Source organism: Nannobrachium achirus (genome assembly GCF_963921795.1).
Source record: "Nannobrachium achirus genome assembly, chromosome: 9".
NCBI lineage: Eukaryota > Metazoa > Chordata > Actinopteri > Myctophiformes > Myctophidae > Nannobrachium > Nannobrachium achirus.
The window spans coordinates 66,467,736-66,487,504 of record NC_137818.1 but is presented as its reverse complement, the minus strand read 5'-3'; the positions used below and the strand labels follow the sequence as shown (position 1 = coordinate 66,487,504).

The window sequence follows — 19,769 nt, the reverse complement described above, 5'->3', positions numbered from 1 at the left end:
TATATGGAAAGGAAAATAAATTAAACCCCTCCTTTTAATTTTTTCTTCTTAAAAATGCTAAATACAATGCACAAGTAGGTAGTATCGATACAATCGATTCTTTGCACTGCCGATTCGATACGATACAAAATAAAACGATACGATTCGATTTTAGCTGTTTTCATTTTGATATACTTCGATTTTTTAAGTTAAAAACAATATTTCGATACAGTTACTATATCGTTACACCCCTAGTGGCCGTGTATTGAGCCTTGCAGAGCGAATACATTGTCAGCTGGTTGTCGCTCTGGCTGGAGACAAGAGTGATGGACTGGGAGGCACGACACACACACACACACACACACACACACACACACACACACACACACACACACACACGCACACACGCACACGCACACACGCACACACACACACACACACACACACACCCTTTTTGGTACAATCGATGTAGGGAACATTCAGTGCTTTAAGCACCGCCTCTGGCGGTCAGCAGGGATGAAATAGAACCCATTTGTCAACCACAAATAAGTCTGTTCGGCTCCAAATGAATACAATTAGAATCTGCTAATTCACTACTCGATTGGTATTTAAAACCTAAAAATAAAATGTTTTTAAAAGCTCAAAATAAAATGTGAAATGATATTATGCAAACTCGACATTGTATACATACAGAGATGGGACAGCAGAAGGCGTTTCCTGAGCTCCAGTATCTGCTGATGACCTGTACAACAGACCAAAGAAATAAAATGTATCAATTCTATACAAATACTTATTGCACAGCTTAGCACACAAACGTTCAAGTTAGAATTACCCAGGTCCTGTCTGCATTTCATATGTTAGTTGCCAACTGACTTGGGGCACAACAAATATTAAAGGCAAACATGATGTCCTCCAGAGGTCATACAAAACCATAATGTTCACTACTCTATTGGTATTTAAAACATAAAATGTTAAATGATATTATGCACACCCGACATTGTATACATACAGAGATGGGACAGCAGAAGGCGTTTCCTGAGCTCCAGTATCCACTGATGAACTGTACAACAGACCAAAGAAATAAAATGATACACTTCTATAGACATGCACAGCTTAGCGCACAGATTTAAGGACATATATGGGCGGCGTGTTCCTCCCTCCGCGTCATCAGCGCCCACACCCTAGGTGGGGTTGGCGATAGGGCCTTTCTGTGTGGAGTTTGCATGTTCTCCCCGTGTCTCCTAGGGTTGATACCCTCACAACATGAACAAACTCCCCCCAGAATGACAACATACCCAGGGGGCAAAGGAAGGTGTGCTGCATTTGCCCCGACATAAAAGGTTGTCCACCAGAAATATTATCTATGACCCAGTAGGATCACAACCTATATGGACAACCCAGTCAATTTGTACGGCAAAGTTCCAATATGGCCGCCTCAATATTAGCCCCTATTAGTTTTAATGGGGGGTGAATAGGGAAAAATTTTAAACTGAGGGATATTTCCACGAAACTTCACAGGTTGATCAATGGTATACATATTTTTTGTATTGCAAGTTTCCATGAAATCCAATATGGCCACCACAATATGGCCGCCATAATGTAAGGACCCAGAAAATAGGTTTTGCCTCTAACTTCTGAACCAGATGAGCTAGAAACGCAAACTTGGTGTCTATTTCATGGTGTCTGACCATGGGAGACTCAATGGAATAGCTAATTTTATTATTGGGTGTGTCTGGACCTTTATTGTGCATATTTGCAAGATGGTGGACTCCCAACATAGAGCTTTAACATAATTTCTACCATGATTGTTGACTGCTTTTGCAAATACAAGCAATATGAATCCATTTGCTAAGATTTATGGCACAGAAGGGACTTATACCTGTATTATTCTTGAGTTTGCATGTTGTCAAAATGGCTGTAAACGAGATATTATATTTCCTGTCTGATTCTACTGTATGTAGTTGTAGCAATGACTTCAGATAAAATCAGAGACCAAAACAATGTATCTTAGAAATTATTTTTTTATTAAAAAAATGTATAAAAAAGAGAGAGATTATCTCAATGAAATGAATGCAACTGCCTTTTTGGGTCTTTCACACATAGACATGCACATGCTTTCCAACAACTTCAGCTTCAGGGAAATTATAATGAACACATGATTAAAACAGGCTGCATTATAATGCAAATAATTGCTAGTCACTATCACTGTCATGTGTACCTATCCTGCTGCATCTTGTCTCCAGTCCTTGGCAACGACACCCCAAGTAGCATGCAATTCCCTTCTTCGCACATGAACAGTTTTTCTGGCAGCCTTTGATACAGCTACATGATATTGCCTTGTCCATTGATATAGGCCAGGCTGGCTCTGTAGATGGACAGGGGACTGCCTTCCCATGGCGGCAGCATGATATAGGCATCTATATCATGCTGCCACCCACCTCCTAGACCTTCCAGAGCTGTGGGTGAGAACAGAGCAGGATGCATATCTTCCTATCCATCACATGGTCTCAGCCCTTGGACTCGCACAGTGTCGTGCCCTGCCCTTTATTCACAGCCTGAGTGGCAGAGATACCACCAGCTATCCCTTTTTCACTGGAAAGAAGGCATGGTTCAAGACCAGCATGGGTCTAGATCTCCCTGCACTTCAGGAGTTTGGTGAAAATTCCTCTTATTCCCTCTCAGAGGATGTCAAGAATCAGGCTAGAGACCTCACGATAGCTGTATATGCATCAAAAGCTGACCATTCGGAGGACTTTGACCTGGCAAAGCTGAGAGTGTACAAGTTCCTAAATAACCGATCAACCCTGTTGAAGCTGCTGCCACCTACAGAAAATGCCTTTGGCCTGCACCTGAAAAGAGCTGCTCTTGCAGCCATAATAGATAAAACTGCACACATCGCGAAGCCAGACATCCCTTGCTTCACTGAATATGGATGGTCTCTCAGTGATGGGAAGGCAGTCCCCTGTCCATCTACAGAGCCAGCCTGGCCTATATCAATGGACAAGGCAATATCATGTAGCTGTATCAAAGGCTGCCAGAAAAACTGTTCATGTGCCATCCATCCATCCATCCATCTTCAACCGCTTATCCGGAATCGGGTCGCGGGGGTAACGGTTCCAACTGAGACTTCCAGATTTCCTTATCCTGCGTAACTTCCTCCACTCCCTCTGGGAGTATACCGAGGCGTTCCCAGGCCAGTCTGGAGATATAATCCTTCCATCTGGTCTTAGGTCTGCCACGGGGTCTCCTCCCAGTGGGACGTGCATCGAGGACCTTCCTAGGAAGGCGCTCGGGGGGCATCCGTACTAGATGCCCGAACCACCTAAGCTGACTCCTTTCCAAGTGAAGGAGCAGCGGTTCTACTCCAAGTCTCTCTCGGGTGATTGAACTTCATGTGCGAAGAAGGGAATTGCATGCTACTTGGGGTGGCGTTGCCAAGGACTGGAGACAAGATGATGCAGCAGGATAGGTACACATGACAGTGATAGTGACTAGCAATTATTTGCATTATAATGCAGCCTGTTTTAATCATGTGTTCATTATAATTTCCCTGAAGCTGAAGTTGTTGGAAAGCATGTGCATGTCTATGTGTGAAAGACCCAAAAAGGCAGTTGCATTCATTTAATTGAGATAATCTCTCTTTTTTTATTATTTTTTTAAATAAAAAAATAATTTCTAAGATACATTGTTTTATGTCGGGGCAAATGCAGGTTTCCTAAAAAAAGGCTGGTTTGCCCCCTGGGTAACAACTAGAATCGTCAGAGAAACGCTGTGGTTGGCCAGATGGCCAATAATTGGTGCGCCTGTCACCCTGAGGTCACAAGTCACCCTGAGGTGTCTTACTAGTAGTTACTGTTGTGTGCATTCAACCCTCTCTTCAACAATTTGTCTGTGATATTGATATTGTCTGACTGATACTGATCATATTTGGAGCCCCCTCCTAGTAATTCAAGAGGTGAGTGAGGTTAATTTGAGAATAGGATGTACAGTATTGTGATAAACATTGTCACTTCAATGTTATTTTGAGGTATAGTGGGAGATCGAGTGAGTTTAGTTTAAGTTCACATACGAGCCTTATAATCTCTCCTCCTCAAGTGTCTCTTGCCTTTTTTGAAACAAGGCTTAAGTGTTTTTGTTTTGTTTTGCAAGTTACTGTTTTCTGGTAAAGTAGCTAAGTCTATATCACTGTGTTTAATTTGTTTAGAGCCCAATAATCTGTCTTATTGAACAGAATATGGAGTGTGGGTTAGTATTAATGCAGCTCTGTAAGATACCTTGGGTTGTTGCAGGCTTTAAAAACGGTGGTTCTCTGTTCTCCCTGTCTGATGGGAAGATGTTACATTCATGCTTGATATGATGATGTCTGATGGGAAGATGTTACATTCATGCTTGATATGATGATGAGTCTTGATGACTGTCTTTTTCAGTCAGTCTTATGTTGCTCTGTTCATCATAATTGTTAAAATAAAGGGTAAACTAAGCTAAAAATCAGTGTCATCAATATGGTACGGGTAAGACCATTCAAACGACACAGATACTGTAGTAGCAAAGGTTAAATATTTTCCTTTGAAAATAAATCGGTATCGGCAGATCATGAAAAAATAAATCGGTGATTGGCCCCCAAAAACGTAATCGGAGCATCCCTAACAGAGGTCATTGCAAAACCATAATGTTCACTACTCTATTGGTATTTAAAAGCTCAAAATAAAATGTTAAATGATATTATGCACACCCAACATTGTATACGTACAGAGATGGGACAGCAGAAGGTGTTTCCTGAGCTCCAGTATCCGCTGATGATCTGTACAACAGACCAATGCAATTAAATTATACACTTCTATAGACATACTGTTTTGCATAGCTTAGCACACACATGTAAAAGTTAGAATTACCCAGGTCCACAGGCCTGCAGTGGAACCTGCTGCTGGCACTTCCTCCAAAGCTCCTTGACAACCTGAGTGAAACACAAATACAGTATTACAAAACACACATCGAAAGTCAAACGGTTAAGAGCAAACAGTTTAGGGTGAACAACAATAACAATTTCTACTCTAATAATTAGAGCAATGATTCTCAACCTGTGGTGTGGGGGTCCCCAGTTAAAATGTGATTATTTTGGGAGTCACAGCCTGAAAAGGTTCAAAAGCACTGAATTAGCCAGTAGCTATGTCCCTCCCAAAACGCTTTTGTCCAATGCTAGCTTAGAATAACTTCCTGCTTGCCAAGGTTTACCTTGGCAAGCTGCCGGTTGCTAAGCTAGCATTGGACAAAAGCTTTTAGGGGAGGGGCATTAGGGCATAGCTACTGGCTAATTACAGTATACTATGATTGTAGGGTAGTTGTGAATCACAACTACCCTACAATCAACATGTGGTGATCAAATGTTGTTATACATGCTCTTTGGTCAAATACTAACATGAACAATTCTTCATCTAACAACAGCCGTTCTTGAATGGGAACGATGTAGGCAAAAACTGCCCTGTTGAGATCACTGTCTGATCTTAACCAGGGGCATAGTTCTGCCGATTTAAAATGACTCCAATACGGAACAAAAACTTCCTATGATTGGCCGCTAGTTGCGCTGTTTTCCTCCCCGGCCGATCGCAAAAAGAATTTCCCACCATTGGATCCCATTCATTTTCCCCTTTTGTTTTCTAACCTTAATTAACATTTTCATGAATACTGTATGGTTCCTATCGCTAGTTAAAAAATGCCTTTCAATCACCATCATATTCGTTTTGTCGAAATGTGGTCCAATGTATTTTAAAATAAATTATAAAGTTGCGGGGGGGGGGGGGGGGGGGGGGGGCGTGGCCAACTAAACTGATAGCAGCCGGCTGTGTTCTTCTTCGTGTGCTGTATTTCGGAAGGCTCCGACCACATTCTCCCATGTATCCCGTGACCGTTGGCAGCCAATAGCATCTCTGATGCCTTTACAATTCTATGATGGCGACACCCATTCCAAGGGGTAGAAAGGGCCATTTGCGCTGCATAGAAACCAATGGCTTCGCTTCGTCCATATTTTTCTACAGTCTATGATCTTAACTCATACTGTGCCAAAGTCTGTTGAGTGGCCAGGGTCTCTCTCATAGACCAGCGTTGCAACATACAGGGACTCACGTAGCAGTGACGTGCGTGGTCACGTTTGTGCATGTGATGAAAAAGACCCAGATGAAGATGGCAACAGGATTGCTATAGGCTAACACTCATTTAGAAGATCGATTTTCGGCGATTTAGCCGTAAATAAAACTTTCCCGCTACCATAAGAACACAGTTCAGAGAAAATGAGCTCCAAAGATGTGACTTTTGTGACGATTTTTTTCTGTAGTCACCATTATAGGCCTACTTACATCGTAGCTTCTCTCATTTTCACCCATATGGACATCATCAATGTCATGGCTCCTCTCATTGAGCCTATCAGTTGGGCTCTCCATGTTGCGCTTCAAAATGACATGTTGGGTATAAGGGAATTAAGCCAAATAATAGATCATACTGAAATATTGACAAGCATATGTAATGACTTTAACTGATGTCCAGTAACACATGTGGTTACAACGTAGATATTCTGTGAAACACAGCAGCTGCACATTGCTGTATGGATTCTTACCAACTGCTCAGCTGCAGGTAAGCTGTTGCTGTCAGCCTCAGCGCCCTGGGAATCATCACCCTACAAAACACAGATTGTGTTGAATATCAATCAATACATGCAACTCCACGTGCAGCATCACCAACAGGTAGTAGAAAGGGATACAGCGCTCTCATTACCTACCGGTAATCAGAATGCGTACCACAGGAATAGTGTGTATGTAAGTCCATCTGTAACTCCACGTTCAGCATAACAAACACATCTGCCTTGCTGACCATCTACTTTTCACCTTCAGATGTGTCTCTACTTCTCATAATCACGAAATGTTTAAGATTTTTCCCCAAATATTGGCCTGTAGGCAGTGCAGGGCCAGACTGGGGCACTAGAGATGCACCGATCAGGTTTTTTGGGGCCGATACCGATCACCGATCAGCTGGAATCAATATCTGCCGATACCGATATTACCGATCGATCAAAGCACCGATATTACCACCGATATTACCGATCGATCACAGCGTGAAATCCATAAATTCTTCTATTGTGTCACTGTCGGAGCATTTATATATTTAATGATTCCTCTTACACAACATTGACATTGTATATATTAATTCAATTCAACTTTATATTTTAAGGTCATGATTTGATTCGATTCTCAATATGATATATTATCGTAAATCATTTTAGTCCTAGGAAAATTCCTCCTCAAGAAAAACAAAACAAAAAGGTTTTCTCATAAAGACAGTGGCAATATTGTCTATCCTTCATTATTTTCAAGGTTATTTGGCTATAATGGTTAATAGCAACAATAATAGGCCAAATAGGCCCTTAAGATTTTCTGTACACTATATACATATTTGGGGTCCTTGCTCTTGGCATGAAAATGTTTGAGAACCACTGTTCTTAAACAATATCAGACAACAACATTTCTGTTTGACTGACCTTCCCAGTTTTTTATTTTTATAGACCTGTTTGCTGGAAAAAACAGGATATGGCAACACTTTTTTATAGACCTGTTTGCTTGTTTCTGTCGCAGAAACTAAATGGCAACGCGTCATCCTCCTTACATCTAGTGCTAACGGTTAGCACCTGTGGAAATGACTGTTTTAAACTATATAAGGGAACTACAAACGTTATCCTTAGATCGACAACAACTACCTCCAACTGTTGTCCTCCAATGACTTTGGAATTATGTTTTTTGGAATTAAGTTTAACATCAACGTTACAGCCTCTCTCTCTTCTCTCACGTCGCAGAGAGAGAGAGAGAGAGAGAGAGAGAGAGAGAGAGACGAGCGGAGCCTCGTTAACCCAAAGAGAGAGAGAGAGAGAGAGAGAGACACGAGCGGAGCCTCGTTAACCCAAAGAGAGAGAGAGAGAGAGAGAGACACGAGCGGAGCCTCGTTAACCCAACACAGCTGAAAACGCATTCATCTGATCACTCAAATCGTGGATTTTACTTTGAGAAGTCAACACCTACAAAGGTAGAAGTAGGCTACTATTCCAATGGTGTATCCAATATGTTTAAAACAAACAACTTTCATCTCACTCTGTCCCCCTTTCTTCGGTGCATGTCTGTGTGTGGTGTGGGAGGAGGGGGGGGGATTAAGTGGCTCACAGACAGAAGTGAACATGGAGCCGCACGCACGCACGCACACACACACACACACACACACACACACACACACACACACACACACACACACACACACACACACACACACACACACACACACACACACAAGAGAAGAGAGGAGAACAGAGCTCTCCTTCGTCAGAAGCACGCATGCACAACGCGCACGTGAATCGAACGTCAACGTCCCTTTTGCTTCAATCCCTTGATCGGCTCGCTTTGATCCAATTATGGAAACACCGATCAAAACCGATATGGCCTTGATCGGCCGATCTGATATCGGAACCGATCAATCGGTTCACCTCTATGGGGCACCACACAGTAGAAGGTGGAGGGCCGGACTGGGACACCACAGAGTAAGCGGTGGAGGGCCGGGCCTAGGAGGCTGCAGGGGCTGCACACAGTCAGGGCCTTTTTTGGCCTGTAGGTGGTGCCACTAGGGACATGTGGGAGAGGTGACCACCTGGACGACATCTAGGGCACCTAGACAACTAGGACATATGGGCATGTGGGCACTTGGAGAGGTGGGCAACTGGACAACTGGGCACTTGGGACATGTGGGCACCTGGAATACTGGGCACTAGGGACATGTGGGCCCCTGGAATATTGGGCACTAGGGACATGTGGGGATTTGGAGAGGTGGCCACCTGGACAACAGGGTACTAGGGACATGTGGGCACTTGGAGAGTTGCGCACCTGAACAACTGGGCACTAGGGACATGTGGGCACCTAGACAACTGGGCTCTAGGGGCATGTGGGAACTTGGAGAGGTGGGCACCTGGACAACTGGGCCATAGGGACATGTGGGCACTTGGAGAGGTGGGCACCTGGGCAACTGGGCACTAGCGAAATGTGGGCCCTAGACACCTGGGCACTAGGGACATGTGGGCACTTGGAGAGGTGGGCATCTGGACAACTGGGTAATAGGGACATGTGGGCACCTGGACAACTGGGCACTTGGGACAAGTGGGCACCCGGAGAGGTGGGCACCTGGAATACTGGGCAAAAGGGACATCTGGGCACCTGGAATACTGGGCACTAGGGACATGTGGGCACTTGGAGAGGTGGCCACCTGGACAACTGGGTAATGACACGTGGGCAAGTGTGCAAGGACTGACAGATACTGGTCTCCATATATGGCCGTATCAGTTGTATAACTGCAGCAACATAGCTGTGAGCGCCTGCAGACACGATCTCTAGATGTGAGCGGTGGGGGCCGCAAACTTCTAGTCCGAGTAAAACATGAGCTGCACCTTACCATTTCTTCAGAAGTATCATGGTCCACATCTGTGTCATTCTCGTCCTGCATTATGAACAGAAAGACAGATTACATCTCAAAAGACTAGTATGGAGGCAATGTAAACGATTGTGCTTAAAGAGGTGGTGCCATAGTTTTGTACTTTTTCTGTTTTGTATGTGTCTATGGAGTTGACATTACTCTAATAGACCCACAGGCGTGGTTATAATGTGAAGATTTGTCTTCCCTGTGTATTTTTGGTTTCTTCCTGAAAACTGAAAGACTGGGCCTCAAAAGGCCCAGTCGGATAACACAGATTAAATGACATCATATAATCAACCCCTCCCCTTTTACCAACACTGTGGGGTGTGGCTAACTCAGCTGGGTCACCACCCACCATGACATCCATGCATACTTAATGAACTGGGGGTGTGGCCACATAAAAACCCAATTTTAACTCTTTCTGTATACTTTTTTGGAAAAAATATTCCTCCTAGTATAATCATAATACCTGATAATCATGTTTTAGAGGGGGGAGAAATCATGGCACCACCTCTTTAAATGGCATGCAGCTAGATTGATAGGCAGACATTGTTTTGTGCAACACAGTAGCAGCAGTAGTTTGTTATGTCTTAAGGATTCAGAATCTACCAAGATGCCACCATTACTGCCTTCGGACTCCGCTTCTGATTCGTCCAATGTCAGGATATCCTCTGGCACATCTTCAGGACGAGTGATTTTATCCTGTGGAGGGAGCACAACGAGAAAACACCTTCATGTTGTTATGCAAGTTCTATTTGTGGCAAAAGTTGTGACTCGTCACTTTTCATCACTAAACCATAGTCTTGTGGGACCGTTTTTTAGCCCAAGGAATGTTTTTTGTGCAAAACAGATGCTTGCAATGGATTCAGAATCATGAAAGAACCCTCATATGCTACTTAAAGCAGATATTTTTTTGCTTGTTTTTCCCCTGTAATGTAAAGTTAATAGGACACCAACTCTAGCAGCTGATAACACCAATTTAGCTGTGTCTCAGAAAGGGTTATCATACCAAATTATAATCTACAGATATAGAGCTTTTCAAAAATGCATGATAACCTTTGCCACCTTTCCGATACCGACATCTCGTATGGCTCATGGACTATATTATGTAATGACTTTAATTGATGTCCAGTAACACATGTAGTTACAACGTAGATATTCTGTGAAACACAACAGCTGCACATTGCTGTATGGACTCTTACCAACTGCTCAGCTGCAGGTAAGCTGTCAACCTCAACACCCTGGGAATCATCATCCTACAAAACACAGATTGGGTCGAATATCAATCAATACATGCAATTCCATGTGCAGCATCACTAACAGGTAGTAGAAAGGGATACAGCACTTGCAATATCACTTATCTGAGTAAAACATGAGCTGCACCCCACTTACCATTTCTGCAGAAGTATCATGGTCCACATCTTTGTCATTCTTGTCCTGCATTATCAACAGAAAGACATATTACACCTCAAAAGACTAGTATGAAGACAATGTAAACGATTGTGCTTAAATGACATGCAGCTAGATTGATAGGCAGACATATTGTTTTGTGCAACACAGTAGCAGCAGTAGTTTTTGATGTCTTAAGGATTCAGAATCTACCAAGATGCCACCACTACTGCCTTCGGACTCCCCATCTGATTCGTCCGATGTCAGGATCTCCTCTGGCACATTTTCAGGACGAGTGATTTTATCCTGTGGAGGGAGCACAACGAGAAAACACACCTTCATTTTGTTATGCAGGTTCTATTTGTGGCAACTTTCTGCCTGCAATCCATAATCTCACGGGCATGGCATCTAGCATACTGTACCTTAGGTATAATGTAGATAGCGGACCTTTTATTCTGACTCATTTTCCGCAGGCCCTCAGATGACCATCTTTTCTTTCCAATGACGTTAATGTTCTTGCGACTGCCAACAGTCGCAAGAACAAACCTCTTGTCACCAATGACCGGGAAGGCTCTCCGTATCGCTGCCATTAAAGTTGAATTGTCGCGGGTCAGTTCCACTTCCACCTTCTGTACTTTTAAGGCTGAAATGAGTATTATTTTATGTAATTTACAAGGTGTTGCAAAGTAGTTGAGATTATAATGCAAAACACACAGTTATTTAAAATCAGATTTTCTTTTAGTTGTAAGGTAAGGTAATACATAAGAGTTAATGTATTGGGGTTAAACAAGATTACAATACCGTGCTTTTTCGAATATGTTTTCAGCCCTGGGTCCATGATGAGTCCAACTCGCAGTTTAACTTTGGTGCTGTGAAAACATACCTTTACTGTGATAAACAGCCATAACCAATTTGTCAAGCACAAACAAGTCTGTTCGCCTCCAAATGGATACAATTTGAATCTGCTGATTGCATTTAAGTTGTAAATGCGGGAGTTTTCAAAGTTAATCGGCTAGTCCTACAACCAGCCTCTTTCTGTCACTAGCGCAATTTTTGTCTGCATTTCATATGTTAGTTAGCAGCTGACTTGGGGCACAACAAATATTAAAGGCAAAGATGATGTCCTCCAGAGGTCATTGCAAAACCATAATGTTCACTACTCTATTGGTATTTAAAAGCTCAAAATAAAATATATATATATATATTAAAATGATATTATGCACACCCGACATTGTATACATACAGAGATGGGACAGCAGAAGGCGTTTCCTGAGCTCCAGTGTCCGCTGATGAACTGCACAACAGACCAAATAAATAACATTATACACTTATATAGACATACTTATTGCACAGCTTAGCACACAAATGTAAACGTTAGAATTACCCAGGTCCACAGGCCTGCAAGTGTTCTTCCAAATACTGCAGTGGAACCTGCTGCTGGCACTTCCTGCAAAGCTCCTTGACAACCTGAGTGAAACACAAGTATTACAAAGCACACATCTAAAGTAAAATGGTAAAGAGCTAACAGTTTAGGGTGAACAACAATAACAATTTCTACACTAATATTACAGTATACTATTATTATACCAACAATCAACATGTGGCGATCAAATGTTGTCATACGTGCGCTTTGGTCAAATATAAACATTACCAATTATTCATCAACCGACAGCCCCTGTGACACGTATGGCCTCAGCTGTTCTTGAATGGGAACGATGTAGGCAACTGCCCTGTGGAGATCACTGTCTGATTCTAAGAACTGCCCACTGTAACCTCCTGGCGGTAATGGGATTTCCGCTTAGTGGCCGGATCTGTCACTCCTGAATAGCCCCTGAATAGCTTGAACCCCCCATTATTCTTTAGTGGTGGTATTTAATTCATGCCCAGTGTCACTGGCATGTAGATGGAATGATCTGTAGAACTTTACTGATATTACAGTCAGTCAAACACAGGAGTGTTTGACTGACACCACGTGAGCCCACCACCCTGAGCTCTGCTACGTTGGAGTTTACCCCAGTGGACGAGAGGGTCGCCTCCCTCCGCCTTAGGGTTGGACGGGGGAAAACTCTATGACTGTTGTTTGTGCATATGCTCCAAACACCAGCTCAGAGTATCCAGCCTTCTTGGATACCCTGCATGGGGTCTGAACTGTCAACTGATCACCATCTGGTGGTGAGTTGATTCAGATGGCAGGGGAAACCTCTGGACAGACCCGGCAAACCCAAGCGGGTAGTGCGGGTTAACTGGGAACATTTGGAGGAGAACTCTGTCCGTGAGGAATTTAACTCTCACCTCCGGCAGGAGTTCTCTGACATCCCTGTGGAGGTTGGGGACACTGAACATGAATGGGCAATGTTCAAAGCCTCTATTGCTAAAGCTGCAGCTGTGAGCTGTGGTCAGAAGGTCTTGGGTGCCTCAAGGGGCGGTAACCCTCGAACACCCTGGTGGACAGTGGTGGTCAGGGAAGCCGTCCGACTGAAGAATGAGGGCTATCGGGGAATGTTATCCCAGGGGACTCCGGAGGCAGTTGCAAGGTACCGACATGCAAGGACGGGGATCTGCTGACCTCAAATGAGGAAGTCGTAGGGCGGTGGAAGGAACACTTTGAGGAACTCCTAAACCCAATGACATCAGACCAATCCTCCCAGACAGGAGCAGAGTGGGAGCAGAGCAGGATGATGGAGGGTCGGCGTCGATCTCCCGGAAGGAAGTCACTGAGGTAGTTAACATCTCCACAGTGGCAAAGCCCCGGGGGTTGATGAGATTCGTCCAGAAATGTTGAAGGCTCTGGGTGTTGAGGGGCTGTCTTGGTTGATAGGTCTTTTCAACATTGCGTGGAAGTCTGGGACAGTGCCGAGGGAGTGGCAGACCGGGGTGGTGGTTCCACTTTTTAAGAAGGGGGACCAGAGGGTGTGTGCAAACTATAGAGGTATCACATTGCTCAGCCTCCCCGGGAAAATTTACGCCAAGGTGCTGGAAAGGAGGGTCCGGCCGATAGTCGAACCTCAGATACAAGAGGAACGATGTGGATTCCGTCCTGGTTGTGGAACAACTGACCAGCACTTTACTCTGACAGGAATCCTGGGGAGGGCCTGGGAGTATGACTATCTGGTCTACATGTGAAGGCATATGACAGAGTCGCCCAGGAGGTTCTGTGGAAGGTGTTGTGGGAATATGGAGTGAGGGGGACCTTGTTGAGAGCCATCCAATCTCTGTATGCCCAAAGCGAGAGCTGTGTACGTGTGCACGGTAATAAGTTGGATTCTTTTCTGGTGGGGGTTTGCCTCTGCCAGGGCTGCGCCTTGTCACCTATCCTGTTTGTGATTTCCATGGACAGGATCTCGAGGCGAAGTGGTGGTGGAGAAGGTATAAGGCTTGGGGAGCTAAGGGTTGCTTCATTGCTTTTTGCAGATGATGTGGTCCTGATGGCGCCATCTGTCCGAGACCTTCAGCTCTCACTGGATCCGTTCGCAGTACAGTGTGGCCGGAATGAGGATCAGCATCTCTAAATCTGAGGCCATGGTTCTCAGCAGGAAACCGATGGATTGTGCAGTCCAAGTGGGAAATGAGGCTTTACTCCAGGTGAAGGAGTTTAAGTATTTCGGGGTCTTGTTCACGAATGAGAGAAAGGGGAAGACGGAGAAGGATATCAGCCGGAGAATTGGAGCAGCAGGAGTGGGAGAATAGGAGCAGCAGGACGCACTGTGGTGAAGAAAAAAAGAGTTGAGCCGGAAGGCAAAGCTCTCTGTCTACCTAGCAATCTTTGTTCCTACTCTCACCTATAGCCATGAAGTTAGATCATGACCGAAAGTATAAGGTCGCAGGTGCAAGCGGCCGAAATGGGTTTCCACAGACGGGTGGCTGGTATCTCCCTTAGAGATAGGGTGAGAAGTTCAGTCACCCGAGAGAAACTTGGAGTAGAACCGCTGCTCCTACACTTGGCAAGGAGTAAGCTTAGGTGGTTCGGGCATCTAGTACGGTTGCCCCCTGAGCGCCTAAGAAGGTCCTCGATGCACGTCCCACTGGGAGGAGACCCTGTGAAAGACCAATGACCAGATGGAAGGAATACATCTCCAAACTGGCTTGGGAACGCCTCAGTATACTCCCTGAGGGAGTTGAGAAAGTTGCTCTGGATAAAGAAATCTGGAAATCTCAGATGGAACTGTTACCCCCGCGACCCGATTCCGGATAAGCAGTTGAAGAAGAAGAATAGACACACCTCAGTGGCACCACACAATTTTAGATGGAGAGTGATTTGATACCACATGATTGAACCATGCTTTTGTGTAACATAGCATACAACTAAGACACCCTAAGGGCGAGAAGTGACCGTCAGGGAGGGCGGAAACAACACACTAGTAAGAGGGGGCGGGGCTTCAACAATTACAGCTCATCCATATTGGCCATCTAAGTCCAGATACTAAGTTTCGAGACAGTACCATGCTGCAAACTGGAGTTATGGCTCTTTAAAGCCCAGCCAATAGGAGGAAAGATGGGGTGGGCTTCAATAATTACAGCTCATCGCTATGGCGGTCTAAGTCCTGACACCAAGTTTCGAGACGGCACCATGCTGGAACTGGAGTTATGGCTGTTTAAACGCCATCCAATAGGAATAGAAGGGGGGGGGGGGGGCTTCAACAATTACAGCTTGTCCCTATTGGCCGGAAAAAGTGGCAAGTTGTGTGAGCGTTTTGAAGTTGAAATCACGTTTACAACGTAGATATTCTGTGAAACACAGCAGCTGCACATTGCTGTATGGATTCTTACCAACTGCTCAGCTGCAGGTACGCTGTTGCTGTCAGCCTCAGCGCCTTGGGAATCATCACCCTAAAGAACACAGATTGTGTCGAATATCAATCAATACATGCAATTCCATGTGCAGCATCACTAACGGCTAGTAGAAAGAGATACAGCACTTGCAATATCACTTATCTGAGTAAAACATGAGTTGCACCTCACTTACCATTTCTTTAGAAGTATCATGGTCCACATCTGTGTCATTCTTGTCCTGTATTATCAACAGAAAGACAGATTACATCTCAAAAGACTAGTATGAAGACAATGTAAACGATTGTTTTTTAAATGACATGCAGCTAGATTGATAGGCAGACATTGTTTTGTGCAAGAAGGTAGCAGCAGTAGTTGGTGATGTCTTACGGAATCAGAATCTACCAAGATGCCACCACTACTGCCATCGGACTCCCCATCTGATTCGTCCGATGTCAGGATCTCCTCTGGCACATCTTCAGGACGAGTGATTTTATCCTGTGGAGGGAGCAGAACGTGAAAACACACCTTCACTTTGTTATACAAGTTCTATTTGTGGCAACTTTCTGCCTGCAGTCTATAATCTCACGGGCATGGCATCTAGCATACTGTACCTTAGGTATAATGTAGACAGCCGACCTTTTATTCTGACTCATTTTCCGCAGGCCCTCAGATGACCATCTTTTCTTTCCAATGACGTGAATGTTCTTGCGAGTGTCAACAGTCGCAAGAACAAACGTCTTGTCACCAATGACCGGGAAGGCTCTTCGTATCGCTGCCATTAAAGTTGAATTGTCGCGGGTCAGTTCCACCTCCACCTTCTGTACTTTTAAGGCTGAAATGAGTATTATTTTTTGTAATTTACACGGTATTGCAAAGTAGTTGAGATAATAATTCAAAGCGCAAACGAGTTATTTAAAATCTGATTTTGTTTTAGTTGTAAAGGTAATGCATTAAAGTTAATGTAGTGGGGTTAAAAGAGATTACAATACCGTGCTTGTGCGAATACGTCTTCAGCCCTGGGTCCGTGATGAGTCCAACTCGCAGTTTTACTTTGGTTCTGTGAAAACATACCTTTACTGTGATAAACAGCCATATAAACAATGTGTCAACCACAAACAAGACTGTTCGGCCAAATTAACAAAATTTGAATCTGCTGATTGAAAAACATTTAAGTTGTACATGCAGGAGTTTTCAAAGTTAATCGGCTAGTCCTACAACCTAGCCTCTTTCTGTCACAAATCCACAGCGTAATTTTTGTCAGCCTGCAGTTACCAGCTGACTTGAGGCACAACAAATGTTAAAGGCAAACATGATGTCTTCCAGAGGTCATTGCAAAACCATAATGTTCAATATTCTATTGGTATTTAAAAGCTCAAAATAAAATGTTAAATGATATTATGCACACCCGACATTGTATACATACAGAGATGGGACAGCAGAAGGCGTTTCCTGAGCTCCAGTATCCGCTGATGAACTGTACAACAGACCAAAGAAATAAAATGATACACTTCTATAGACATACTTATTGCACAGCTTAACACACAAATCTAAAAGTTAGAATTACCCAGATCCACAAGCCTGCAAGTGTTCTTCCAAATACTGCAGTGGAACCTGCTGCTGGCACTTCCTGCAAAGCTCCTTGACAACCTGAGTGAAACACAAGTATTACAAAGCACACATTGAAAGTCAAACGGTTAAGAGCAAACAGTTTAGGGTGAACAATAACAATTTCTACACTAATAATTACAGTATACTATTATTGTACCTAAAATCAACATGTGGTGATCAAATGCCTCAGCCGTTCTTGAATGTGAACGATGTAGGCAATTAGCCAGTAGCTATGCCCCTCCCAACAAGCTTTTGTCCAATGCTAGCTTAGAATAACTTCCTGCTTGCCAAGGTTTGCCTTGGCAACAGCCTTGGCAAGCTTCAGGTTGCTAAGCCAGCATTGGACAAAAGCTTTTAGGGGAGGGGCATAGCTACTGGCTAATTGCCCTGTGGAGATCACTGTCTGATCCTAAGAACTGCCCACATTAACCTCCTGGCAGTAATGGGATTTCCATTAAGTTGCCGGATCTGTCACTCCCGAATAGCTTGAACCCGCCACCATTATGTAGTGGTGGTATTTCATAGATACCTATTCATGTCCAGTGTCACTGACATGCAGATGGAATGATCTGCAGAATTTTACTCAAATTACAGTCAGTCAAACACAGGTGCGGCACCTCAAAATTTTAGATAAAGAGTGATTTGATACCACATGATTGAACCATGCTTTTTGTAACATAGCATACAAATAAGACCCCTAAGGGCGAGAAGTGACCGTCAGGGCGGGCGGAAACATCAAACTCGTAAGAGGGGGCGGGGCTTCAACAATTACAGCTCGTCCCTATTGGCCGGAAAAAGTGGCAAGTTGTGTGAACGTTTTGAAGTTGAAATCACGTTGCTACGCAAAAGTTACAACGCAGATATTCTGTGAAACACAGCAGCTGCAAATTGCTGTATGGACTCTTACCAACTGCTCAGCTGCAGGTACGCTGTTGCTGTCAGCCTCAGCGCCCTGGGAATCATCACCCTACAAAACACAGATTGGGTCGAATATCAATCAATACATGCAATTCCATGTGCGGCATCACTAACAGGTAGTAGAAAGAGATACAGCGCTTGCAATATCACTTATCTGAGTAAAACATGAGCTGCACCCCACTTACCATTTCTTCAGAAGTATCATGGTCCACATCTGTGTCATTCTTGTCCTGCATTATCAACAGAAAGACAGATTACTTCTCAAAAGACTAGTATGAAGACAATGTAAACGATTGTTTTTAAATGAAATGCAGCTAGATTGATAGGCAGACATTGTTTTGTGCAAGAAGGTAGCAACAGTAGTTTGTGATGTCTTACAGAATCAGAATCTACCAAGATGCCACCACTACTGCCATCGGACTCCCCATCTGATTCGTCCGATGTCAGGATCTCCTCTGGCACATCTTCAGGACGAGTGATTTTATCCTGTGGAAGGAGCACAACGAGAAAACACACCTTCACTTTGTTATACAAGTTCTATTTGTGGCAACTTTCTGCCTGCAGTCTATAATCTCACGGGCATGGCATCTAGCATACTGTACCTTAGGTATAATGTAGACAGCCGACCTTTTATTCTGACTCATTTTCCGCAGGCCCTCAGATGACCATCTTTTCTTTCCAATGAGGTGAATGTTCTTGCGAGTGTCAACAGTCGCAAGAACAAACGTCTTGTCACCAATGACTGGGAAGGCTCTTCGTATCGCTGCCATTAAAGTTGAATTGTCGCGGGTCAGTTCCACCTCCACCTTCTGTACTTTTAAGGCTGAAATGAGTATTATTTTTTGTAATTTACACGGTATTGCAAAGTAGTTGAGATAATAATTCAAAGCGCAAACGAGTTATTTAAAATCTGATTTTGTTTTAGTTGTAAAGGTAATGCATTAAAGTTAATGTAGTGGGGTTAAAAGAGATTACAATACCGTGCTTGTGCGAATACGTCTTCAGCCCTGGGTCCGTGATGAGTCCAACTCGCAGTTTTACTTTGGTTCTGTGAAAACATACCTTTACTGTGATAAACAGCCATATAAACAATGTGTCAACCACAAACAAGACTGTTCGGCCAAATTAACAAAATTTGAATCTGCTGATTGAAAAACATTTAAGTTGTACATGCAGGAGTTTTCAAAGTTAATCGGCTAGTCCTACAACCCAGCCTCTTTCTGTCACAAATCCACAGCGTCATTTTTGTCAGCCTGCAGTTACCAGCTGACTTGAGGCACAACAAATGTTAAAGGCAAACATGATGTCTTCCAGAGGTCATTGCAAAACCATAATGTTCAATATTCTATTGGTATTTAAAAGCTCAAAATAAAATGTTAAATGATATTATGCACACCCGACATTGTATACATACAGAGATGGGACAGCAGAAGGCGTTTTCTGAGCTCCAGTATCCGCTGATGAACTGTACAACAGACCAAAGAAATAAAATGATACACTTCTATAGACATACTTATTGCACAGCTTAACACACAAATCTAAAAGTTAGAATTACCCAGATCCACAAGCCTGCAAGTGTTCTTCCAAATACTGCAGTGGAACCTGCTGCTGGC

General features: G+C 43.7%; 1 protein-coding gene across 1 annotated transcript; it reads right to left on the bottom strand.

Moving 5' to 3' along the window:
- Positions 1-642: 642 nt before the first annotated feature.
- LOC308291080 (uncharacterized protein) lies at positions 643-18,392 on the bottom strand (the record flags this gene model as incomplete). The annotated part of the gene is made up of 24 exons (XM_080732994.1): positions 643-721; positions 989-1,039; positions 4,730-4,780; positions 4,872-4,933; positions 6,330-6,419; positions 6,587-6,646; positions 9,451-9,495; positions 10,081-10,173; positions 10,674-10,727; positions 10,864-10,908; positions 11,074-11,166; positions 11,283-11,503; positions 11,662-11,729; positions 12,104-12,154; positions 12,245-12,327; positions 15,628-15,687; positions 15,824-15,868; positions 16,018-16,125; positions 16,242-16,462; positions 16,620-16,687; positions 17,054-17,104; positions 17,195-17,277; positions 18,146-18,205; positions 18,342-18,392. 24 exons carry the CDS (start codon positions 18,390-18,392, stop codon positions 643-645), a joined length of 1,893 nt encoding a protein of 630 aa, XP_080589120.1.
- Between the last annotated feature and the right edge of the window lie 1,377 nt (positions 18,393-19,769).